This window comes from Panthera onca, chromosome C2 (assembly GCF_046562875.1).
Source record: "Panthera onca isolate mPanOnc1 chromosome C2, mPanOnc1 haplotype 2, whole genome shotgun sequence".
Classification (NCBI taxonomy): domain Eukaryota; kingdom Metazoa; phylum Chordata; class Mammalia; order Carnivora; family Felidae; genus Panthera; species Panthera onca.
In genome coordinates this window covers 25,624,824-25,651,211 of record NC_138347.1, presented here as the reverse complement: position 1 = coordinate 25,651,211, position 26,388 = coordinate 25,624,824, and the positions used below count along the sequence as shown (strand labels likewise).

Below are 26,388 nucleotides of genomic sequence, written 5' to 3'. Positions count from 1 at the left end.
TTGATGAAAAATTATAAAATATTTTAAATCCTAATAATTTTGACATGAATTTCAGATAACATTTGAACAATAAATGCATGTTCCTATTTCTATTTATATCTTCAATATCTGACAGTCAAATAGTGAACATTATATAAGAAAACATTCAGGTAAAATTTTATTCTACAATTACTATCTGTAGGCTTTTGAAAAATCTTAATTGATGTCAACATGTATTGAATTCCTAATACTAGGTACTGGGATACAGTATCTTTTCTAATGTGGTATCTGCCCTAAAGTGAACTGATGTGTGCTAATGTGGTATCTGCCCTAAAGGAGACTGATGTGGGCACATAAAGGGACATAATGTACTTGCCTGACTACTGGAGGAGAAGTATAATGTAATATTTTTAAAAACCAGAGCAAGAAAATATTCTTTTCTGGCTATTAAAAAATAAATTTCAGGGTGCCTGGCTGGCTCCATATGTTAAGTGTCTGACTCTTGATATGGGCTCAGATTGTGATCTTGTGGTCCTGAGTTCAAGCCCTGCATTGGGCTCCACGCTGAGTGTGGATCCTGCTTGGGGTTCTCTCTCTCCATTTCTTTCTGCCTCTCACCACCCTCTCAAAAAAATAAACTTAAAAAAATATACAAATAAGTTTCATATAGATATGAGGTGATAGTCACATGCAACATATCAAGGTGTAGGTGGGCACTGTTTGGGGCAAATTAAAAGTTTACCAGGCAAATTGGGACATGTGGTCATTGTATTCGTGGAAGATGTTACTGACAGGAGCATATAGCTGTGTGATAGTAAAAAACAAAATTTAGAGTGTCTGACACTAAATTCAGATGGCTGAATTTTGGACTCATGTGCACACCGTCTCATTAAGAATACTTACAGCTGAAGTCACATTGATTCCACATTTCTGCAGAATAGGAAGATATATTTAAACTAAGATTCTTGAATCCAAGTGACATGGATTACACTTGAAAACTTCCCCCCTTGCAAGTCTGACATCCTTTACTATTAGTAAAGGAAAGGAAAGTTTGGAAATTTAGAAGACTTTCATCTCTGCCACAGGAGTAACCAAGTGTGGAGGAGAGGAAGGTGTCTTATGCTGGATGAAGTTATCCAAGTTTCCTCCCTACCCACCATTCACGTAAGCAGGAAAAGAAAAAGGAGAAGTTACAAAACCTGACTTCAGGTGAAGGTAAAAAACTTAATTCAGAGATTCATTCATTCTTTCATTTATTTATTTATTCATTTATTTCATTTATTTATTTATTATTGTTTATTTATTTATTTATCAGGCACCTACAGATAAGGAATAAAATCAGCTCAAATCTCATACGATCTAGTGGGAAAAGGCAAACATTAAACAGGTAAACAAGTATACCCCCAGTTGTAACAATAAGTGTGATATGTGCTCACTAAATGTATGTTGAATGAATAACAGCTGCAGTCATAAATATAGGCTGAGAGACGGATAAGCAGGGGAGGATTTGGATTATATTACAGAGAAGGTCATTCTGTAGATGTACGCAGAGGTAGAAGGACAGTGTCATCTTTTCTATCATGATCATCATAAAGAGAAGAATTCTTAGTGCCCTGAACTTTTAACTTGAGTTAAGGAAAACAATACAGAGTGTGGGAGAAGATTCCAGGGTTCCGGTGGCCCTCAACAGGTTAGAATAAACCATGCGGAGTAACATGTTTAGGGAGACGTTGAAGAGTACAGGTGGGAGGATTGATTAAGGGATTAAGATATTGAGGCTTTCATTTTATTGCCAATAAGTGTTTTTTCAAAAGTCATTAGAATTACGTGGTAACGAGCTCTAGTGGAGATGAACTTGAATTCACAATGATTACCCCAGTCTTGTTTAGAGAACTTTATATCTTTTTGTAACTGTTGTATTACTTGACTTCATAAATATTTAAAAATATAATCCATTCTTCATCCTTTTAGTTTCAGATTAAATGACTCCAACCTGTTAGGGACAATAGGAGGTACTTAGCTACCTACATTCATGATGATTTCTTGTCTCTCTGATCTTGAAAGCTCTTGAAAGTTAAAGCTGCCTTATGAATCTTTGTGTTCATTCTCTAGACAGCAATCTTATAGCATCATTTTTTTAAAATGTAATATGGTAATTAATTAATTAATTTTTGGGGGTATAAAGAATTTCACAATAGAAATGTACTTACTTTTATTATTTTTTTTCCCTTTCTTCAGGTTTCTTTCAAAGGGGTTTCTTTGGAATACAGAATATATAGACTATATTACAGGTAGATGATAACTTTTACATATGAAAAAGTGTAGTCCAGAGGATAAAGAGACTTTTATGGGTGCTGATATCTATGAGTTATCTGACACCATGTTCCTTGCTGTTCCCCAAATTTCCATTTTGCTGTGCTGCAGTATACGCACACATTTGGCATGTAAGCCACTTACCCTTAGAAACAAACAGTATATGAATAAATAGTGAAGTGACAGATGTACCTCCAGAAGGATATTTAAATTGATTTTTTTGTCCTAATACCTTTGTTTTCTTTCCCAAATTCCCTCTAACTTGATGGTAATTCTACATTCCCCAGATTATTGCTATTATGGTTGCTTTGACACCAGTGTTTTTTAGTTACCTGGTATTTTTGGAGAAATGCTGAATATTTGTGAATATCATAAAGGCATATTTTATGTTTTCTAGGTCTTTAGCTATTTCTCTTCCTGACACACTTTCCTTTTCAATAAAGTAGAGCACTTTTATGGAAAAAAATCTTGGCTTATCAAATATTCATTCATAGTTTTATGGTCTCTTAGCTGGATTTTCTTTCACTCGACACTCAGTTTCAGTTTGCTTTGTTTGAATTTTCCATTTATATGGCATTTGTGGATATGTTGATCTGTTACTCAAAGGACCATAGCAGATTTTCCAGGACTGCTCTTTTCTGATGTATTTGGAAATCAAATAAGAGAGTGTACCCATTCATTATAAATTGGCATAGTTTTTTTTATAGAAACAGAGAAAGAGAGGGAGGGAGGGAGGAAGGTAGAAAAGGAGGGAAAGAAGGAAGAGGGGGATGAAAAAAAGAGGAAAATTGTTAGTCTTTCTTAATGTTAAAGAAATAGAACTTTATGCAAAGCTGAAAAGGCTTTAGAAATAACCTAGCTTAGTGTTTCCCAACTTCTTTGAGCATTTTTACCATGCATATTTTTCCACGATACCTACATAATAACTATTGTTTTTCAACAAGTTTTAATAAAAAATGTGGAAAAAAGTTTTATGAATTTAGTGACATTTAAAGATTTAATTTTCATCTGTATATATTTGAAAAATTAGTGAATATATGCAGATAAGACTTATTATGGCTGGGGATGATTTAGTGCACATAAAGATTAAGATTTGAAAAATTTGTGAAATAACAATATTTCTGGGGCAGAATGCCATCCAGTCAGGAAGCACAGCACTTCTCCAACTCATTCTTTTTATATTTTATTTATTTTAACTTTTATTTTTTTTTTTATTTTAGAGAGAGAGAGCATGAGCAGAGGAAAGGGGCAGAAAGAGACAGAAAGAGAGAGAGAGAGATACACAGAGAATCTCAAGCAGGCTCCGTGCTTGGCACAGAGCTTGAAATGGGGCTCAATCCCACTACCCTGGGATCATGACTTGAGCCAAAATCAACACTTGGACGCTAAACCAACTGAGCCATCCAAGCACCCCTGCATTCTTTTTATATTTTAAAAGTAAAAACTAAAAAGGTGAAGAAATGTGCCCAAAATTATATTAACGGAAAATTTAGATTATGATTCTGCTAGTTAAGTAATTCTTCCATAGCACAATACTCAATGAAGATTTTGTCAACTACATACCTAGATAATTCAGGCCAGACTCTTGAAGTAAGGATGACCACAGTTTATCCTTTCTTTTTTTTTTTCAGTTTAATTATCTCACTTTTGTTTACTTGTATACATGTATATTAACACCAGATTCAGTAATTGAGAAGTATTGGTTCATGCTAGATTGATAGCAATGGTCCCCAATTGCATTGCTTTAAATTAATAAAGAAGCGTTAAAAGGAAAATTTAATTTACTGAGTTGATATTTAGTTAGACATTCACATAAATTCTGATAAGATATAATTGAACTTTACAAATATTTTTAACTGCTCACCTGAATGGTCAGAGCATGTAACAGACTCAGTAGTTCCTAAATTTAAACTTCAAAGGATAGGAAAGCATGTTTTTGAAGTGTATATAATTCTTCATTACATCTCTAACAACCTTATGAACATTAACACTGTCTTAAAAAGCGCTGTCAAGGCTAAAACTTCTACTGGAATTATAAAGAAGAGTCGGACTGGCTCCTGAATGAGGTAGGTCATGTATCCTATTGCACAGACGTGTTTTGAAAAGAACGAGTAAATCATGGGGGAATTGGTCCAACTGTTCATTCTTACAATGAGCCAGTTACATGCCTGCACAGATGTCAAGGTGTCATTTCTGAAGAATAGGGAGGATAAACCTTGGATTCAATGCTGTCTTCCTGGAAATGACAACTATTATTTAGAAAATAATAAACTGTTTTTGCCTACTGCAAAAATGGTTATATTGTAGTCGTTTTATTTTTTGACTTTCAAACATTTGTTTTATTATCTCATGGCAATATTTTGATAGTTGTCAAGAGAGTTATTAACCATCATTAAATAAAGTGTAATAGAATGAATAAATTAGTTAATATTGGATTTCAATACCATTTCAGATATATTAGTTATAATAAGTTTAAGCATTCTAATAAATCTCTTTTGTAGGCCAGTGCTCTGGACTGAATGTTTATATGCTCCCCCCAAATTCATATGTTGAAATCTAATCCCCCAGTGTGATGATATTAGGAGGTGGGGCCTTTGGGAGACAATTAGATCATGAGAGTGGAGACCTCTTGCGTGGGACTGTGCCCACAGAGAGCTCTTTAGTTCCCTTTTCATCATATAAATATCTAACCGCAAGTTGGCAGTTTGTAACCCAGAAGAGGGTCCTCAATGGAACCCTACCATGCTGGTACCCTGATCTCTGATTTCCAGCCTCAATGACCGTAAGAAATAAAGTGCTGTTGTTTGTAAGTCACTCCGTCTATAATTCTTTATTATAGGAGTCTGAACTAAGACAACCATATTGGTCACTTTTTGCTGTAGAACAAATATGAATGAACCCTGCTGTGGCTGTGGCTAAAACCACTGTACAGAGCTGCTCAAGTGAGAAGCCACTGAATGCAAATTGGTGCCTGGAATTCAGACTGTCTGTCCTTGAGGCTTATTAATGGACATAAGAAACAGATGCTCACCGGGAGTTGCAAACATCTGAAAGGAAATAGGGACAGTGAAGGAGTAAGTTGTATATTTGGGACAGACAGATTCCACAGCACACTATTAAGAGGCCTGATGTCACTTTTCAAAACTTTGGATGTTGCTTAATTGATGTTTTAGAGCCTCTGGAGACTCAGTGGTTGAATAATGCCTGAGATTTCTTTGGGACCATTCTTATTGAGATTACCTGTCTATTTTGGGGCTTGAAAAGACACATTTTAAGTTGTTGAGTCAACGTTGAACTTTTTAGCTTAAACAGTTTGAAGTTCTTGTTTGATTTTTTTTTTTTAAGTGGTCAGAGAATCTTAACTTGAAACCTCTCAGGATTGTCACTGATGTGGTGTTATCACACCTTGGTTTCAGGAAATCTGGAGGCTGAACTCTACACATGTGCAAAAATTCCTCACATAACCCTAGTTTCTCTTGGTTGCCCTTAAGGGAACTCTTATCTCCTGATTGATCAGAAAGCAGTTCTTAAATTTCTGGAACTGAAATGTGTTTGCTATAAGAAAGTCCTTTGTCTTTTATGATAACTTATGCATACTCATAGGGAAAAACAGCCATTTCTTTAAAAAATTAATATCTGTTGCTGTCCCCAAAACCCCAGGTTTTTTAAAATGGAATTTTGTTGAAAATTTTAAATTTATATCTCCCACTTTGCTATATAAAAAAAATTATTTCAGAGAGTTTCCCCCCTCCCATACTCTCCGAAGAGAATATCAGGTGCCACTAAAATTCCATATTTATGACTATCCAAAATGTGCTCTCTGAATTTATTTTAATGATGATTCATCCAGATGTTTTCTGGTGATGGAGAAACAAAGAAAAGAGCTGGTATTATTAACCAATCCCTTTAAAAGCATTACATCTAAAAAGACCTTTTAATGATTTGTTGTCTTGATAAGTCAGACAGCTCCTAGGATAACTTCTGAGTAGCCTTAGTTAATGGGTGCAGCCACTCTGAACCGATATAATCGTAGCCTAAAGATAACAAACTATATTTTAGAAGTCTGTGCAACCATATTGAGGATACAGTTTTTACTGTAATTTGGATTTTCTGGAGTACTAAAACAACAGAGCTCCCTCTTGCCAATAGTAGCTTCATGGACTGGCTGACTTTTTTGGCATCTGAGCCATTTAGGACATTGGGGTGTATGGATATGTAGGAAATCCACTGGTATTCCTTCCCAAATAGAGAACTTTCCACGACAGCCCTGGGCCACGTGAATATCTGGGAATAGGATGGCACAGAAGGAGAAACGAGCCCCTGTCAAGAATCCTAATTCCGTAGGCATGTGGGGCACTCAGGTAATCAATCAGCCATTGAGGGTTATCATGCTCAACCTGGACAAATGTTAGAGAACGCCTACGAAAATACCTAATTCCTCATTCCTCTATGCTAACCATGACACTGCATTCAGACTTCCACTCCAGTCATTATTACATTTCTTTCTCCACACTGGAGTCTGAGTCCCTGGAGCAGCTTTCTGACCACAGCCACACCCAGTGACACTATGACAGGATTTACAGGGCTGAGCTATATACATCTCCATGCCTTTGAGGATTTATATTTTCCATTTCCATTCAAACTCCCAGCAGTTCCTGCTTCTTTTGGACATCCAGCTAGTAGTGAAACAAGATCCATACTCTCTGTAAGATTTATTAATTGCCCATGGCCCTGTGACAAATTAGTAATTTAATAGTAATACAAGGAAAAATAAAGTGATAGACATTATTATGATTATTGTGAAATTACACTTTCTTGAGTAGGGTGGATTTAATAATCCTTAAGGTCTTTATAAGTGCTGAAATTTTTATTCTGCAAGACTTGTTCTTACTGTAGCAAGATTTACCTTCTTTTTCCCAAGAAAGCCATTCAATAAATGTTCAGAGTGTACTTGTGGCTTATGAAAACCAAAGACAGGGAGGTGTTATTGGAAAATGCACCACCCATTAAAACCAAAGGATTTTATTTCACAAATCTTGGTGCATTAATTTTTTTTAAATTTTTTTTAATGTTTATTTATTTTTGAGACAGAGAGAGACAGAGCATGAACAGGGAAGGGGCAGAGAGAGAGGGAGACACAGAATCTGAAACAGGCTCCAGGCTCTGAGCTGTCAGCACAGAACCCGACGCGGGGCTTGAACTCACCGACAGTGAGATCATGACCTGAGCCGAATCGGACGCTTAACCGATCAAGCCACCCAGGCGCCCCAAATCTTGGTGCATTTAAAGCATCATAATGAGAAAATACCAATTCTACCGAAGCTCATTATAAGAGTATCCTCAGGGTTCCTATCAGGGACTAGATATAGATGAAACACCTTTTTTTTAAAAAAAGTTTGTTATTATTGAGAAAGAGAGAGAGACAGAGACTGCAAGTGGGGGAGGGGCAGAGAGAGAGGGAGACAGAATCCCAAGCAAGCTCCACACTGTCAGCGCGGAGCCCCAATGGTGGGCATGAACTCACAAACTGCCCAGATCATGACCCGAGCAGAAATCAAGATTCCAGTGCTTAACCAACTGAGCCACCCAGATGCCCCTCGATATAGATGAAACGCTTGGGAACTTCTTTCCAATACTGCAGGTTAAAATCTAGCATCCTTGGCGGGACTGAAACAATGAAGACCAAGTCAGGTAAGGGAAAAAAAATGTCTTTGTGGGTTTTAGAATGCTTTACTTTTAATAGAAACCACAGGTCAGGGAGAGATGAGTGCAAAGAAATACATACATTTACATCCAAGAAATTCCCAAGTATTCAGAATATTTGCGTTAATGGTTTTCTCTGGAGCTGCAAATACTGAGATGGAAATCATTTGGGAAAACCGTGCTTTAAATATTCTTCTCTTCAATTTGCTCCTGTGGCAATTTAGTTAAACAACCTGCTTGGAAGTAATTTATTTGCAGAACCTAGGTGGGGAAAAACCTGCCACGTTATATAATTCACCGAGCAGGTTTTGGCTCCCGCTTCGCCAATCCATCTTGAATAGTGGCTAGTGCCCTGAATCTAGCAATACATATGATCAAGCAATTTAGCACAAAAAGAGAAAGGCCCCACAACTTGGCATCCCCGTGGACATTAATCTTTGAGAAAACCAAATGGATCCAACTTTTGCCAGAGTTTAATAGCAAAGCTGTCACATTTCACACAAACGAGTATCGGGTCTGTTAGCGAATGGGAAGAGGGCACCCGGGGAAGCGGAGGGGAGGAGGTGGGGCTGCTGACTGCACTCTTTTTCAAAGTGGCTCTAGTTTTTAGGGGAGGGGCTGGGATGCTCCGCAGAGCGGGAGAGACGAAGTAGTTAAAAATCATTGCTAGCGAGAGGGGCTGGAACCCTGGGATGTGGGTATATAAGACCGCGCCTCCAGCACAGCGCCGCCGCCGCTGCTGCTGCTGCTGCCGCTGCCGCCTTGAGAGCCGGGACTAGGCACACGGGCTCATTCCTACGCTAGCCAGAGGCCGGGGAGAGGAGCACAGGGCGCGAGTGGGGTCCAGCCCGGGGGTCCAGCCCGGGGCTTCCGCTTCACCTCTGGGGCAGACGCGGGACCCTCTAACTTCTACTTCCTCTCCTTCAACGCGCACCCGCCGTGTGGTGCGCTCTAGCCCATCACACCCGCGCGCGGCAAGAGCGCGCCCGGCTGCAGGCCCCGCCGAAGGCAATGAGTGCAGGCGGCCGGCCAGCTGGGCTCCGGCGGTGGGAGTAGGGTCCGGAGGGGAGGCAGGGAGGCTCAGAGGTTAGAGCTACCGCTGCGCGGCGGGCAGAGGCAGTCTTCGCTCTGCGCAACACCTGCTGCTGTCGCCGCGCCGCGATGAGCCGCGTGGTCTCGCTGCTGTTGGGCGCCGCGCTGCTCTGCGGCCACGGAGTTTTCTGCCGCCGGGTGGTCAGCGGTGAGTCAGGGGGCCGCCCGTTGGGCGGATGAGCCGGGAGAGGGGACCGCGGGGCGCGCGGACGAGGGTGGTGCGGGACCGCCCGTCCTGGGGTGAAGGCTGTCCTGGAGGTTGGAAACCTGTGCAGGGTACGGGGCCGAGATGAGCAGAGGGCGTGGGGGTGGGGGGAAAAGATCGTATTCCGCTTTCTTCCCCTCCCCCACAAAACACGCACAGAGAAAAGTTTCAATTTTTTGGAAGTGCCTGGTTCCGTAGCTGTGAAGCGAGCTCTGCTTCATCACGAGCACTACAGCGTTTTCCAGGAGTAATTTCCACCTTCTTTGTAAGGGAGTTGGCCACCGGGCAGGGCTTGGCACCTGCAAAAAGGGGTGGGGTACCATGGAGCAGGCAGAGGAAACCCAAAGCCGTAAGAACCACTGCAGAAATGTCACCCCCTGTTGGTCTGGCTCGACTTCAGTCTCCGCACGGTGTTCACTCGGATGATTTCCCAGCCCAGACCTGCTAGCTGTGGGGCGCTCACAGACTCCCGGGCGCACAGCCTTTGTTCTCAGGGAGCGCTGACGAAGAACGGGGGACTGACCGATCATTGTAGACTCCTTTCTTTTGCACGCCTTATTCCAACTTAGGGACTTCTCAGAAAATGAAGTCAGCTCGAGTTGGGCAGAGGTGTACATGGTAATGACCGCAGGTCCATGCACACGGTAGGTGCCCATTTAGGTGGATTGAGTCAGTGTCAGGGAAATGGGTCAGAATTGGCAAGCTTCCCAGCATTCGCTCTGATTTTAATTTTTCTTCGACTTCTGTTCTGTTGTTGAGTAATTTATATCGTATTCACCCTTCCTTACTTTTGGGCAAAGACTCTTAAAGAAAACACGAAGAGTCTCAAAAGCTTAGGATGAATGAGTTGGGCCTTACAGGAAACTTGAGCATAACCATCCTTATTGAAATTTCTTGAGATGTTGATTAAAGTGTTTCTGTAAAAACGGGAACCCTCTTGCACTGTTGGTGGGAATGCAAATTGGTGCAGCCACTCTGGAAAACAGTGTCGAGGTTCCTCAAAAAATTAAAAATAGATCTACCCTATGACCCAGCAATAGCACTGCTAGGAATTTACCCAAGGGATACAGGAGTACTGATGCATAGGGGCACTTGTACCCCAATGTTTATAGCAGCACTCTCAACAATAGCCAAATTATGAAAGAGCCTAAATGTCCATCAACTGATGAATGGATAAAGAAATTGAGGTTTGTATACACAATGGAGTACTACGTGGCAATGAGAAAGAATGAAATATGGCCCTTTGTAGCAACGTGGATGGAACTGGAGAGTGTGATGCTAAGTGAAATAAGCCATACAGAGAAAGACAGATACCATATGTTTTCACTCTTATGTGGATCCAGAGAAACTTAACAGAAACCCATGGGAGAGGGGAAGGAAAAAAAAAAAAAGAGGTTAGAGTGGGAAAGAGCCAAAGCATAAGAAACTCTTAAAAACTGAGAACAAACTGAGGGTTGATGGGCGGTGGGAGGGAGGGGAGGGTGGGTGATGGGTATTGAGGAGGGCACCTTTTGGGATGAGCACTGGGTGTTGTATGGAAACCAATTTGACAATAAATTTCATATACTGAAAAAAAAGGAGAAAGAGAAACCAGAAAAAAAAATAAAGTGTTTCTGTAAATATTTGTTGAATGTAGGTGAGCATGTGTTTTAAGTGTGGAAGTTTTTTTTTTTTTTTAATGTAAAAAGCACAAATTCCCTTTCACATTCTGTGCATCTGTATAACAGGTGTCACTAGAGGTAGAGATAGATGACAAATGACATGTACTTAATCAGTAGTGAAGCCAGACCTTTAGAAACTGACATATTAAGCTTAATTGTTGCTGATCTTCCCCTCAGCAATATGTGATGTTCTGCATCTTAAGAATATAATTCTTAAATGTCTAGTTATCAATCATTCTCCACTAACTTTTGGCCCTCTGGAGACACTGGAATTAAATACACTGTGAACTATCATTTGGACATACATGCTGCTTATATAGGGGGTGGGGGAGGAGAAAATCAGAGTCTTTATATTTATAAAATGAAAACTTTACAGTATCAGGTAAGGATGTCACAGGAGCCATAATATTAGATCCTTTCCCCCTTAATTTGGCTTTGAAGAAAAAGTGTATTATATAGACCTGAGTGTGTCAGTTACATATTTGGCTGACTTTGTGTTTATGAGAATTACTCTTACAAATAAATGAACAGCACAGACCAGGCTTTTAGCATATGGTGTTTTTTAAACACATAGAAACACTCCATTGACTTAAGTAGTATCCATTTGGCATATTCTTGTTTACATGCCATAAACTTTGCGGAAAAGAAATATATAAAGTAAAAACAGAACTTAAAAGATTATTAATGAGAAGTTTATTTTGTGTTGTATTATTGCATAAATTGTTGCAAACCTTTTGCTGTGTTTTCCTATTAAATATTTATAAGCATATTGTAGGTGACATCTGGAAAATTTCTAATTAACAGAACATGATTTATTTGATTTAACGTAAATGATGATGTTTACTTGATATCAAAACAATTATTTAGTTATGTTTTTCTTATGACTATTTTAATTGCCTTTGGCCCTAAAAATCACATTAAAATTCGATCACTATAAACTTGTGACTTTATCCTTTGAAGACAAATTTTTAAAAATATATTTTCGCCATAATAGCATGAGTGCAGACAGTCTAAAACATGACATGTTGAAAGTTGTAGGTCTACTGTCTGCCTGATCAGTGTTAAGTTTTGAGGTATGCATCAACTTTTTCCTGCCACTGGGGGCTATTTACCAAAATTCTAATCGAGTGTCTGCCCAATGCAAGAAGCTTTCAGGGGCCATTATTAGGAAAATACTTATATTCTATTTGCTAAATATCAGTACAGCTATTAGTAATTAAATACTACTAATTAAACACCAGAAAAAAGACAGGAACTTGCAAAGTAACCCTCTATAAAAATTTTCTTCGTTTTAGCACTTTAAAATATTCAATAAGATACTCTCCAATACTTTTAAATACATCACTGTTTTAAAAATAGAAAGCATTATTTATAAATGAAGTTAAAATATTTTAATAAGAAATTACATTTCAAACTTCATCATCATAATCTGTCCCATAAGGGTTAATAGCATCAAGCAGTAATAGTTAAGTGTTTTTATAGGTTAGTGGTCATGATTATTCTGATGCACAAATATGTAATAAAAATAGATAACCACGAGAGTGATTTCATGAATTAAAGAGTATTTAATGCAAGACTTAATGAATTTATGAGTCAAAGTTGTGAACTACTTTTAGGATCTTAGATTTGTACTGATTTGTTGCTGAACACAGATGTGTAGAGAATATTTGTAGGAAGTACAATCATTTAATTCTGTGACTTTACTGGTAGATAATGACATCTTCTTTAGGACAAAGATAAGAGGATTTTACTTATGGGGACATGGATACATATGAAAAAGAAGTGTTCAAAACTCAGGTTTCTAAGATGGGAAGATATGTCTGAAGAGCATGTGGATACTTTTAAACCTTTTAAGTGTTTTAAAGTAATGAATTTTTTTAATTCTTGCTTTTTCTTTTTAGTACACATAGCGGTGATCCCCCATTTGTTGATGCAGCAAAATGGCACTAAGTGTATTTCATGGTGCCTCCAAATTTCTGCAGAAAAATGTAACATGTATTAATTTGAACTCATTAAAATTGGCATGCATTTTACATTGGAGTCTGGGTGATTTAGACATATTTCGTTTATTGTGAAGATGCCACAGAATTATGCAAGTGCGTGGGTGGTGACCAGTAGTCCATAGATTATTATGATAGCAAAGGAGATACAAAAAAAAATCTGCTGAGCATATCTCAGCCTGTGGTACTATTGCATGACATCATCAAAAGCATAAAGTGATGACAGAGCAGTTTTCAAAGATGCAATTACTTTAAGTATCTCTTGGGCAAGAAAGGAACACATTAATCTTATTACTAGTCATCTAATACATTACACATCTATCGTAGCCATTACTCCTTAACTGCTATTTTTCATTATTTTATAGTTTTGTTTTTATAACTCTTCTTCCTGAGGAAGGTAATATCTATTACATTAATGTTAAAAAAGAGGTAGTATTATATAAAGGGGTCCAGGGTATATATATTATATAAAGGAAACCCAGCTGATGTTCTCACTAGATTTTATAACAGCTTTCTGTGCTAGGCACTTGGCACACAGGTGGATGGCTGTACACAACTTTCAGGCGGGATTGTTTCTTTCACTGTGGTAACATATTACTGGTAATATAACATGCCTGACAACTTGACTGAAGTTACACTTTTTGTAATTGGGAAAAATTCATTTGGGCTTTGCTTTATTTGGAAAAATGAAAGAACTAGATAAAATAATTAAGGCTGCATGTGGTTTGAAAATATGAGATAGATGTCCCAATATTAATCCCATGTCTAATTGTAGAGTAATAGAAAATTCACAAGCTGCTCAGAAAAACAAACTCTCAAGGCACAAACCCTTGCATATAGTAGCAGTGCTAATCAATAACAGATCAACACTAATAATTATAACAAGGAAAACCCGAATAATGTGTATTCATCAGTCCCTTTATTTATTCATTAAATATTTCACTTTAGAAAAAATACTACATTTGAGACATATATGGAGGCAGCATAGACATCTGGGTGAAGGCATGGACTGCGGGGCTAGACTGCCTGATTCACAACCCCGATTTATGAGCTGTGTGAATCCGGCAAATTATCTAACTTTTCTATGCCCCCTTGCCTCATTTTTAAAATAGGATGAGATCTACGTGATGAGACCAACAGCACAGGATTGTTGGAGGGTCAAGGGGTTTGAAAAGATTTGTGCAGATTGTGTCATGCACAGAGGTGTGTCCCAAGAAGCTGAGAGGGAGCTCAGTATGCAAGTTCTGCGCCTGGAGCTGAGGCCACCTAGAGGAAAACACTACTTTTTCTAGCTCAACAGCCTGTATCACCAGGAAAGAACAGCTTTTCCTAATTTACCCAAAGGTGTGGATTGCGCTAGCAGTGAGAACATCCATGCTAAACTACTGATAAATGTCTGGCTATTATTATTTATCTGTATTTCTTTAGAACTCCTAACCACGCTCCCTTTAGGTAAGAAAACTGAGGCCAGGAACATTTAAGTAATGTTCCCAGTGTACCTACAATTCAAGTATAGCTCTGGGATTCAAAACCAGTTCTTTCTGATTGAATGCTTGAACTTTTAAGTCACAAAGTTACTTGGTTTACCATTTGCTATTTAGACCTCAATTTTAAATATGCATAGTAGGGGTGCCTGGGTGGCCCAGTTGGATAAGTGTGAGTTTGAGCAAGGAGTCCCATTACCTTCTCAAAGCTTGTGGTATTTCCCAGTGGGAGAGGTAGGGCCTTGCAAAGCTGGCACCACCATTCACGAAATGACCCAGGGTTCCAGTTTTGAGTTTGTTTATTAATGTAAGAAAATAGATTCCAGCACACTCATAATAGCACATTATGTTTTTTTTTTTAATTTTTTTAACGTTTATTTATTTTTGAGACAGAGAGAGACAGAGCATGAATGGGAGAGGGTCAGAGAGAGAGGGAGACACAGAATCCGAAACAGGCTCCAGGCTCTGAGCAGTCAGCACAGAGCCCGACGCGGGGCTCGAACCCACAGACCGCGAGATCATGACCTGAGCTGAAGTCGGATGCTTAACCGACTGAGCCACCCAGGTGCCCCACACATTATGTTTTTAATTGCACTATAAAATCTGTTACAAAAATGAGAGTTTATTATAACAAAACTTTTTTTTTTAAATAAAGAATAGCTCTTAAGAAGTAGGTGTAATATTGAACACGGAATGCTTCAAAAATTTTTTTTAGTTCAGAAATGTTGGTATTGTTATCAGAGGTCATGTCACTCTGTATAATGTGGGATCTACCCATTTATCAGTTTGATTTTGAGGAGGGGTAAGAAAGAATTAGGAAAAACAAATTATTTTGTGGGATTCTGGTAACATGTCCAAAGTTCAGTCAGTCTGCTTTGGGAAAGATTTATCATGTAGATTCTCTTTTGTACAATTTTTTTTCTTTTTGTAACAAAAAGTAGATCATGATTGAGCCATAGGAATTCATACAATATCTTCTATATTTTTATTAAAAATTATGATATAAACTTAATACTCAATATTGATAATATATGATGATAGTGTGAGGTATAAGAAAATGTTATTACTTTACTAACAGAGGACTCAACTGTCAGAAAGTTAATAAACATAAGCAAAATAAAGCTAAATCATAGATCCTTTCTATTCAGAAAGAAAAAAGTAAACTGCCATAACTTTATGAATTTGGCTCCAATTTTACATCAAGGTCAAAAGCATTTACTGCCAATATTTAGCTCTAAAGGAATTTCGTGACTATGACAGAAGACAAAACTATCTATTCATGGGAATAATAGAATAGCAGAATCTTAGCTGTGACCGTGATAGGAATGTTTACTCTAGTAGGCAGTCCTGAGAATTATCTCTAAACGAAAGTGCATGTGGATATATGTAGTTCTGTATGCATGTATGTATAAAATTAACAGGTGCAGAATCCTAGGTGGAAAGTCTTTTGTCATGCTTGTATATAAAACAACAATCAAAGAATGTTTGTCCTTGGAGAGCTAGGTGACATTTAATAAATTATTGTTAGTATCAATGTTGCCTTGTGTAATAACACTGTGATATGGTTATTTGAATATTCATCTAAATATTTTATGGGTAGTAGAAAAGTAGATGGAAGTCGATGTTGTGGGTGGAAGCTTGTAGAATTCTTATTGTTCAAAACAGTCAATGACAGATTTTATTTGAATGTAACATTTAAAGATCAGAGAAAAGGATTCTCCATGTGATCTCACAGAATGAGAAGAGAGGTCATCTCAATGGTTCTGTAGGAAGATGAGCCTTTACAGAAGTGGGAAAAGTTGCTTCCAGAAGATTTGTATTAATGGAACTTTTCTGGGAATTAGGGCAACATTTGTTTCCCAGCTGTTGGAGTTCCACTGCCATGACAGCCAAATGTGACCATCTGAAATGGTGGTGAGCATTCAATAGCTGCTTTCGCTGGTTTTGCTACAGCTTGGACCAAATCTGCACACGGAAGCCGTAGTCAGTAGTGAAATAGAATTGGATGTAAAGAAATTCACACTGTCAGCTTTACTGATGATATACAAACGGTAGTAAAACTGGACAATGTGTGTGTATCCTTTTGTGAAAACAGACTTGGTAGATCTGAACTGCTAGTGACTTTTCCGTTCAATGTCTGAGGACACAGCTGATATTCGGTGGATACTTTGGAGTGAATATCTGCCTGTGCAAGTACCTGGCCCCTGTTCTGATCCCCGGAGGGTCCCTCTGTTGTGCAGCCACCACAGTCTCTACCTCCTCACCTACGACCCTGGACAACTCCATCCTCCACAACTAAAGAGAGAATACCTGTCACAAACAATGCCATGCCAGCTACCACTTAGGGCCTGTGCAGTATTAGTAATTAGTTTAAATATAATCCCTATCTTAGGTTTTTCTTATATCAGCATTATTTCTCTGTGGACTCACGTAGTGGTGTTACAAATTTCCACATTGCACTAAAGTTCTCTTAAGCATTTTATTCAAATTGCTATCTTTTTAAATTAATTAATTAATTAATTTTTAGAGAGAGAGAGTGTGTGCACATGAGCAGAGGAGGGGCAGAAAGAGAGAGGGAGGGAGAGAATCCCAAGCAGGCTCCATGCTGACAGCATAGAACCCGATGTGGGGCTTGACCCCGCGAACCATGAGATCACTACCTGGAGCTGAAATCAAGAGTTGGATGCTTAACTGAGTGAGGCACCCACATGCCCCTCGAAGTGCTATCATATTTTATAAATGAGTTGATTCTTATCATCATTTCTGTGCCCTCACCATAAATAAATCTGTGTTGCACTTATATTTTAATACATTAAAGATCATGAACAGAGACTTTTAGCATATCAATCCCACGTAGGCACCCTCTGAATTTGTGCTAACCTTGTTACATAAATAATGTTTGCTCTTTCAAATTTCTGGTGATTTTTTTTTTTAAGTCGGCTTCTTTTTGACATCTTGCAAAACAATCTTGTTGGACAAGCTTAATATTTCAGAAATGCTGGAGTCAAATCCAAGTCTGAGAGTTCTTGGAGTGAAAAATTGAGCAAGTTGAAAACTCAAGGGAATGCAGTTACGATATATTTTGAGACTTAGAAATATGTAAAGGATGTAGGAGATGAAAATGGAAATAGCTTGCGTTAGAAATGCAGGCACAACACTCACTGGGCTTAATGACAGTTTTAGAATATCATCAGGAACAACCATTTTAAACAATGAAGTCATCACAAAATCTAATAATAAATTAGGAGAAATTAAAATAAATAATTGTATTAGAATCAGCCACTGGGACTTCCATGATCATCTCTCAAGGATTATTTATCTGAGACTGATTTGTCCTCTTGAAGTCTCTTTAATTCCATTTTCCTATGGTCAATCATACTAGCATTTTCATTTTCATTAACAGTTAGTTGGGGAAGTCTGTTAATTTGTTCATATTATTCAGTGTGTTGCTTCTGGGTCCAGATCACAGTTAATGAGACAGAGAGGACTACTGGGTGTTGTGCTTGCGTTGTTCCAACTGCTATTTTATTAGATGGCTCTTCTCAGCTTGTGTCATGATACTGAATGCCTATCACTCAAACACCGTTGTGAGGTTAATGGCCTCTGGATTTCTGCTCCCTCCTGACTTGAGTGTCATCATAGGTCATTAATTGCTGATTCTGGGGGAGAATGGATGTGGTACCAATGTTGACTCAGTGTGGTGTACTATAATTAAGAATCCAATGTTTGAATGCTGTAGTTTTTAGCCAGTGTTTAAGTACAATAACACTCCCTCCCTCCACTACCGACAAATTTTTTTGATCAGCCACAAAATTAAATATCAAGTGAAAAAAAACCTTCAATCCCAACAGGAGTAATGTTCATGAAGATGAATCTTAAGAAAGCAGTAAAGCTATGCCTTAGTTTCTTAGCATTTGACTTTATTTTACATTTACAATTTGAATTTATTTTACATTAAATGCTTCATAGTCTGTTTTCTGAGGCCAAATCTAAACTGAACTCAGAAAAAGACTAAGAAAGGAGTGGAGGCTATGGACAGTGGGTTGGGATAAAGAAATAACAGACAGAGAGGGATTCGTGGCGGTTTTTAAAGTTGATAGCAGAGATCAGAAGTGACCCAAAGAAGCTAATGAAAAACAAAATGAAACAGGTTGGTCATTCTGGAGATTGTCTATCATTTGGCGTACATGTCTGGTGATAATAAGGGGGCAAATCTAAACAACAGAGCGATAGGACTTCCCTTGCTGGTAGTTAGCTGAATCCTGTACACTCTAATATCCCTGATATGTATGTGGATTTATTATGGCCTGATGTTATTATCATCCATAGTGTAGTTAGGAGAAAGTCATTCTGCTTAATATGTAGACAAATGTGAAATTCACATGTAGAGGTGTGTGAAATTTGATTCTGAGAGATTTTTTTAAATCAAACTTTTGCCTGTGTCTTTAAGTCTTCACAGATGTTGTTAGAGCAGAAGTAAACTAGTGATGTCACACAATGAAGTTTTATAAAAGATGATATTCCATTAAGAAGCCTCAAAAATTATTCTAAGCTTCATTTGTTGTTCTCTGTGTGTGTGTGTATACACACACACACACACAAACACATATATGACTTAAAAATATATGTATATATGTGTATAATGTACACACACATATTTATGTATATACTGTGAAAATCTTTAGAGATATCAGAATAGGTGGCTTAATCAAGCGCTGTAATTCATAAAAACCTTTAAAATACAAGTATAAATATAAATTACATTTTAAACTTCCTTTCCAAATTCTGATTATTCTATTTATTTATTCATGGATTTTGGACGTTTTGTGGTCCCCAATCTTTAGTCCTAAAGAAATATGCAATAAAACTAGCAATAGTTAAGATTACCTGTAAGGAAAGGTAAATTTAAATGAATTTGGATGTGATTTTAATGAAATTCTAATTTAGGGAAAGTTTAAAAGAAATGCAGTGTTACCCCTTTCACACTCATAAAGGAATTAATCTCAACCAGTCTAATAGGGCATTTTTTATAATAAATTTGAAGAAGTCATTTTTATTTGGTGTGTGTTTAATACATAAATGGAGACTCTAAAGCTGAAAAATAATTTGTTCTCAAGTCTGCTAAATATTTATCACCTAATTTGTTTTTAGCTCATTGTTTAACCATCTTTGAAAGATGAGTTTCAACAAATTTCAGCTTACTCTGCTCTCTATCCAAGTTATAGAAATTGACAATAATTAGCAATTGATGAGATTTTTATTTTTTTATTTTTTATCTTTTTAAACTTTTTAAACATTTATTCATTTTTGAGAGACAGAAACTGAGTGTGAGTGGGGGAGAAAGAGAGAGATGGGGAGGCACAGAATCCCAAGCAGGTTCCAGGTTCTGAGCTGTCAGCACAGAGCCCGACGTGGAGCTTGAACCAATGAGTTGCGAGATCATGACCTGAGCCAAAGTCAGATGCTTAATCAACTGAGCCACCCAGGTGCCCCATCTGATGAGATTTTTAATAGCTCCTTTATTTCCTGATGTGTTTATTCCAACCCTAAGCCATTTGGCTTTTTAATATTTAAAATGCCCTTCTTTTCTGTTTGTTTGTTTTAAGTACTTGATTCTCTAAGTTCAAATTTGGGAAATTTTATTTGGAGTTTATGACTCATTTGAGCTGCCTGTGTAAAAAGAGAAGTCATTGGCTGAGCAATTGACACTCACACATAGCATGTCCTATAAAACCAGAAAATATTCAGAGAATTGATAATGAGAATTTTTTCAAAGAGTACTCTAGAAATCTCTCCTGTCACTTCTAATGCTGGATATTAATAAGTTAATTATTACTAGAGTTACCTTCATTCTGGCCTCTATTAACTTTCAATTTCAATGTATTTGCTTTCAGATATATACAATAAAAGCAAATGTTTACACCTTAAATTTTGCCACCTTGTATCTTTTTTATGGTACCTTCTATACATTGGTTTTTACTTGTTTTAAAAATTAAGTTCTTTTGTGAATTATTTTTCTTTCATAACTTTGACTTTTTAGCTCTCTTTGCTCTAAAAGAAAAAGCAATTTCTTTTGCTAGTTTTGTTTGCTATGTAATTGGTTTGTATCTAAGCCAGAAGAATCATGAGTTCTCTTAACAAACATTTTTTTGGAGTCCTGTGTCTAAAAGTTCATATTACAAGTTTACCAGGGAATCATTTTGCTTTTATAAATTGATAATAATAATTAAAAAATAAACTCTATAAAATGATTCCATGGAGGAATCATTCTTGGGAGAGTGTATCCTGTTTTGATTGGTTCTTTTTTTTAATATTTATTTATTTTTGAGAGAGAGACAGAGAGTGACCAGGGGTGGGGCAGAGAGAGAGGGAGACACAGAATCTGGAGGAGGCTCCAGTCTTTGAGCTGTCAGCACAGAGCCTGATGCGGGGCTCAAACTCATGAACTGTGAGATCGTGACCTGAGCCGAAGTTGGAAGCTCAACCGACTGAGCCACCCAGGCGCCCCTTGATTGGTTCTTTAATCCTAATTCATAGTAGCATTATGAATATAGTTCAAAGAATCAATGCATGCTATCTCTTTTCCAGGCCAAAAGGTGTGCTTTGCTGACCTCAAGCATCCCTGCTACAAAATGGCCTACTTCCAGGAACTGTCCAGCCGCGTGAGCTTTCAGGAGGCACGCCTGGCTTGTGAGAGCGAGGGGGGGGCCCTCCTCAGCCTGGAGAATGAAGCAGAACAGAAGTTAATAGAAAGTATGTTGCAAAACCTGACAAAACCAGGAACAGGGATTTCTGATGGTGATTTCTGGATAGGGCTTTGGCGAAACGGAGAGGGGCAAACATCTGGTGCCTGCCCAGATCTCTACCAGTGGTCTGATGGAAGCAGTTCCCAGTACCGGTGAGTAGGGATCTTGAGGAGTTAAATGTGCTGTGGGGGACTCGAAAGGGAGGAGGGACATTTCTGGGTTTTTTGTTTTGTTTTTTCTTTTTTTTTTTAAATTCAAATAATTTCTATAAATTGAAAAAAAAAATTAAAATTGTATTTAGAGTCAAAACCCTTTTGTGATGAAAATCACATGTATTTCTAGGTGAAGGCAGAAATATTTCTAGGTTAACAAGACCAGATTTGACTTTGGACTTTATTCTTTAAACAAATTGTAAATAATGGAGGAAGAAATAGGTTATTTACAGAAAGTATCTACATATGTACTGAGAGGTACAAATTTGGTGACAGAAGAGACTTACATACATGCTGGCATCTTGGAAGCAGTTCTCGAAGAGCTTGATTTTATTTTGTTGGATTTTAAGAATGCCTAAGGTCCTTTTTCCTCCTCAATCTTGGGAGCCAAATAGAGCCTTACATGTACGATAGCAGCAATTTTATACTCTACAACAAGGGGTCCATCTGCAGACGTACTGAGTGTTACTGTAGGAGAGAGTGCTGGGCTTTTGTAAAGAGGTTCGGGTATCTCAGTGCAAAAATCAGCTGAACTGGCTCATTCATCTCTATGGTAACAGCTTCTTCCTCTTTATGGACATTACTTGGTTGAGGATGTCAGAATAGAATGGGCTAAATGGGTGATGGATATTCAGAAGGGCACTTGTGATGAGCACTGGGTGTTACATGTAAGTGATGAATCTCTAAATTCTACTCCTGAAGCTAGTATGATACTATATGTTAACTAACTGGAATTTAAATACAAAAAAACTTGAAACAAAACCAAACCAAAAGAATAGGATGGTTGAAATCACTTAGAGGTGTTCCTGCTGCTCTGTTTGCAGAAACTGGTATACTGATGAACCTTCCTGTGGAAGTGAAAAGTGTGTTGTGATGTATCATCAACCAACAGCCAATCCAGGCCTGGGGGGGCCCTACCTTTACCAGTGGAATGATGACAGGTGCAACATGAAGCACAATTACATCTGCAAGTATGAACCAGGTAGGAAGTCCTGTAAGGAGGTACAGCAGATGTTGGGCATATTTGCTTCTATTTTTATCTTCACTATTTGTATTTAGGCCTCACTTCCTTTGGATCCTTTTGTTTCTCTGCTATGAAACGTGGAATTACTTTGTACCTTGTCATATCACTCAGTGTACTGAATTATACTTCATGCTCTAGAGCAAAATGTCCAATCAGTCAAATAGAAGGGAGTAACTAGACACATCTGGAGACATGTCTTTAAGAGAAAAGAACATTTTTCTGTGAACGTCAGAGTGTTTTGGAAATAGGTTTTACAAAGAACATGTATCTATTTTTAAATATTTTAAATAGTTAGTGTAATGTGTGTGAAGTAGGTATAAGTCACCAGAGCACCTATAGATTTACACACGTGGACAGCAGATCTTTGGGTGATTATCTGGTGAGTTTAAGGGAACAAAGCAACTTTCTCCTGGAACATTAGCTTATCATTTGTTGGCATGTGCTCCTCAGGGAAAGTCAGACTGATTATGGCTCATTGAACCGCAGTGGAAACAAAAGTGGGGACCTGTGCCATGTTCCTCCCATGATTGTCATTCTTTGGAACATACCTCCTTAGATAGCTTTTGTTTGAAGTCTCCACCTTCTTGCCCGTGAAGCACGTGGGAAGATTGCGTTGACCTGAGCTACACTGGTGTGTTTTCCTGTTGAAATAGTAAATTTGAATTAGTGTGAAGAGGACAGATCGACTAAATTAAAATTTGACCAAAAGTAGACACTCAGCAAAAACTATGTAAAGTAATTCTTTTTAATGACCTAATAAAGTCAAACTAGATACTTAGGCTTTAAGATTTTTTTTTTTTTTTGATGTTTTTCTCCTCCTCAGTGTTGGGAAGTATCATTTTAAATCTTTTGAGGGGCTGTCTACTTGACCTCATAATGTGTTCATGGAAGGCAATTACCATCAAGTACTGCTATTTCCATTATTCTCTTGAAATTACATGATTCCTTTTCTCATAAGACCTTAAAGCCCAAGGGATTATTTGGATTAGATTTACCCTTCTCTTATATTTATCCTGCTCTTGAGTATATTAGCCAGCTTTCTATATCCCTGGTGAGTTTATTCTTTAAAGCCCTAAATCCATCATTACCATCCTAGAAGCCTTTGCAAAGCCAAATCTGTTATGCACTTATGTTCTTTGTCTTTATTTTTTTTTATTGGAAAAATATAAAGTTGAAATTCTCTGATGTTTTAAATTTGTGACACTATGTACTTGAATGCAACAAAGTATGTTACAGAGCGTTCTTTAATACAACATCTTTTTCTCCTCTTTGAGCTTTTAGGTAAACTATTTGACCCTTTGTACATTTGTCTATTTTCTTTTATTTTGCATTCATACTTGCCAAATTATTCAGGACACTATCAACCTCAGAATCTTCTTTACTTGTTTTATATTAGGTAATTTAGGTTCATATTACTCAGGAAAGAGCATTTAAGATAAAAAATATTTTCTTTTTTATCTTCTATATTCCACCTAAGTCTTCAAATAACCTGTGCTTTGTGAATAAGATTCCTTTGTGTATTTTTTGTTTTTGATGCACGTGTACAGTTTTATAGTTACAAATATATAACAATGTGTATAGCATTTTTATTCTTTATTTTAACTGGAATATTTTCATCTTTGTTTATTTTCTATGTGTTAACCTTCTTTGAGCTTAGTGTTTTGTTTTTATGGGATGCTGGTTTGATGAAATTTCTTGCTTATATGGTCAGTGCTTTTTTGGTGGAGAATGATTAATTTCTGGTGGCGAGGGGTTAAAGGAGTAAGCAGTGGGATTTATTAAAATTTGTGAATTAGACCACTTATTTTGAACTCTGTTCTCCAGTTACACCTGAAGTACTGTGTGATTTGAACTTCATCTCCTCTTTCTGCCCCTGCATGCCATCTAATAATATGAGCAATGATATCTGAAATAATAAACAATTAACCTAGTAATTAGTGAAGAAACTGAATAACTCACTACTTGATTTTTTCACTCTTCTCTATTTTTTGTTATTGTTCTGTGAGTTACATATCTACCCTTTGTGACTGTCAGTGTTTTCCTAAGACATTTTTAAGGGGATATTGCTGAATCTAATTTTTGTATTCATTAAAATTGCATTATGCACTCTTGTTCTTAGACATTAAATATAGTATACATGGGATTAAGTTTTTAAAATTTTGTTAATCAGAAATTACATCAATTTAAAGATTTTTAAGAGTATTTTCAAAAATAACCAGTTCTGGGTTGCCTGGGTGGCTCAGTTGGTTAGGCATCCGAATTCAGCTCAGGTCATGATCTCATGGTTCACAAGTTCAGGCCCTGCGTTACGCTCTGTGCTGACAGCTCAGAGCTTGGAGCCTGCTTCAGATTCTGTGTCTCCCTCTCTCTCTGCCCCTCCCATGCTCATGCTCTCTCTCTATTTCTCAAAAATAAATAAAAATATTAAAATTTTTTTAAATAACCAGTTCTGTGTTAATAAATAGAATAATATCTGTATTATTTATTCAGCAAATACCAGTTGAGCACCGACTGGCATAAGGTGCCTCAGTTCTGTAGAAAAATGAGTGTAGGAACCTCCAGGAGGCTATTAAAGTGTTAGGGTGAGATATGTACACAAGGGTAATAAATATTCTTACAGGATGGTGTATGGTAAACTTCCAATAAAGAGAGACTACGTGGCCAAATAAAGAGTAGCAAATATGGTATTAAAAATAACTTAACATTATAAACTAATTTAAAATGTTGCATGTGTTTTTTCTTCTCCATCATTTGACAAACATAAACAAAGAATTATATTTTTGAAGCAAAAGACAAGTTTACAGGTTTTTTTCTTACTAATTCAGTTTACTTTCACTGAACTGTTAATTTAACAAACAGTGCCCTAGGGGGAAAAATAGGTGGCACAGCAGTATCAGATCATGGTAAGAAATTTTGACATTTTTTAATTGCATGGCCACTGAGGAGGTCTTGTCTCATAAAACCAGGAAAGAAATAACCTGCAAGCCTTAATTTATTATTGTTTTTTTAAAAAGAAATAGACACTACTCGAAAGCAAATCTAAGTATGGCATTGTTTTTCTAGGACAGAAATGTGCTTTAGAATGTTGTTCCTTGAATCATCAATTCCCAGTGCAATCCGTGTAGTCATCTGATTATTACTGCAAGGAGAAATCTAAGTATTATACTGATATGCTTGTCTTTTGAATTGCAGTTAGCGTCTCACATTCTTTTATTATTTTTTTTAATGTTTATTTACTTTTGAGAAAGAGAGACAGAGCATGAGCGGGGTAGGGGCAGAGAGAGAGGGAGACTCAGAATCCAAAGCAGGCTCCAGGCTCTGAGCTGTCAGCGTAGAGCCCTACACGTGTCTCGAACCCACGAACCATGAGATCATGACCTGAGCTGAAATCAGACGCTTAACAGACTGAGCCACCCAGGAACCCCAGTGTCTCACATTCTTATGCTCCCAATTCCTGCTTCTCTTTGCCTTTCTTTGTACCTGCTTGGTTTCATTATTGCCAAAGCAGGCTGTCATCAGTATAGATGCGCTGTTGATTCGTAAATGCAGATTTGGGTTGCAAGGATTCACCAAGTAGATCCAGTTGCAAAGATTCACCAAGTGGATACTTTATTCAAAGATAATTAAATGATGACTTTACAGTTGAATAATTTCATGTACCTTTATTACTCTGAAATAAAAGCTATGATGTTTACATTGTTTTATAATAAACTTTTATTTTTATCTACATTTGTATTTCTTTTTTTATCATTGTATATGTTGTGTGTACTTATTATTTACAGAGATCATTCCAACTTCTCCTGTAGAAAAGACGTATTTTACAAATCAGCCAGGAGATACCCATCAAAATGTGGTTGTTACTGAAGCAGGTAATGAATTCACATGTTTTTCACTCCTCTATCAAGAGCAGAAACTGTAGTTTTAAACTCTGCGTCATGTTAGCCCTAACTTTTCTTATTGCTTATTGAT

General features: G+C 37.5%; 1 protein-coding gene across 3 annotated transcripts in view; it reads left to right on the top strand.

Moving 5' to 3' along the window:
• Positions 1–1,078: 1,078 nt before the first annotated feature.
• CHODL (chondrolectin) overlaps positions 1,079–26,388 on the top strand; it is a 30,871-nt gene continuing 5,561 nt past the window's right edge. The window contains exons 1-4 of one of the 3 annotated variants that reach the window (XM_060640310.3): positions 1,079–1,194; positions 21,026–21,335; positions 22,220–22,377; positions 26,202–26,288. In XM_060640310.3, coding sequence (XP_060496293.1) covers positions 21,070–21,335; positions 22,220–22,377; positions 26,202–26,288 — 511 coding nt within the window. In that variant the 5' untranslated portion in view covers positions 1,079–1,194; positions 21,026–21,069. Of the gene's footprint in view, positions 1,195–8,567; positions 9,236–21,025; positions 21,336–22,219; positions 22,378–26,201; positions 26,289–26,388 lie in introns of those variants that run through there. The other 2 variants (XM_060640309.3, XM_060640308.3) reach the window with 2 other exon arrangements.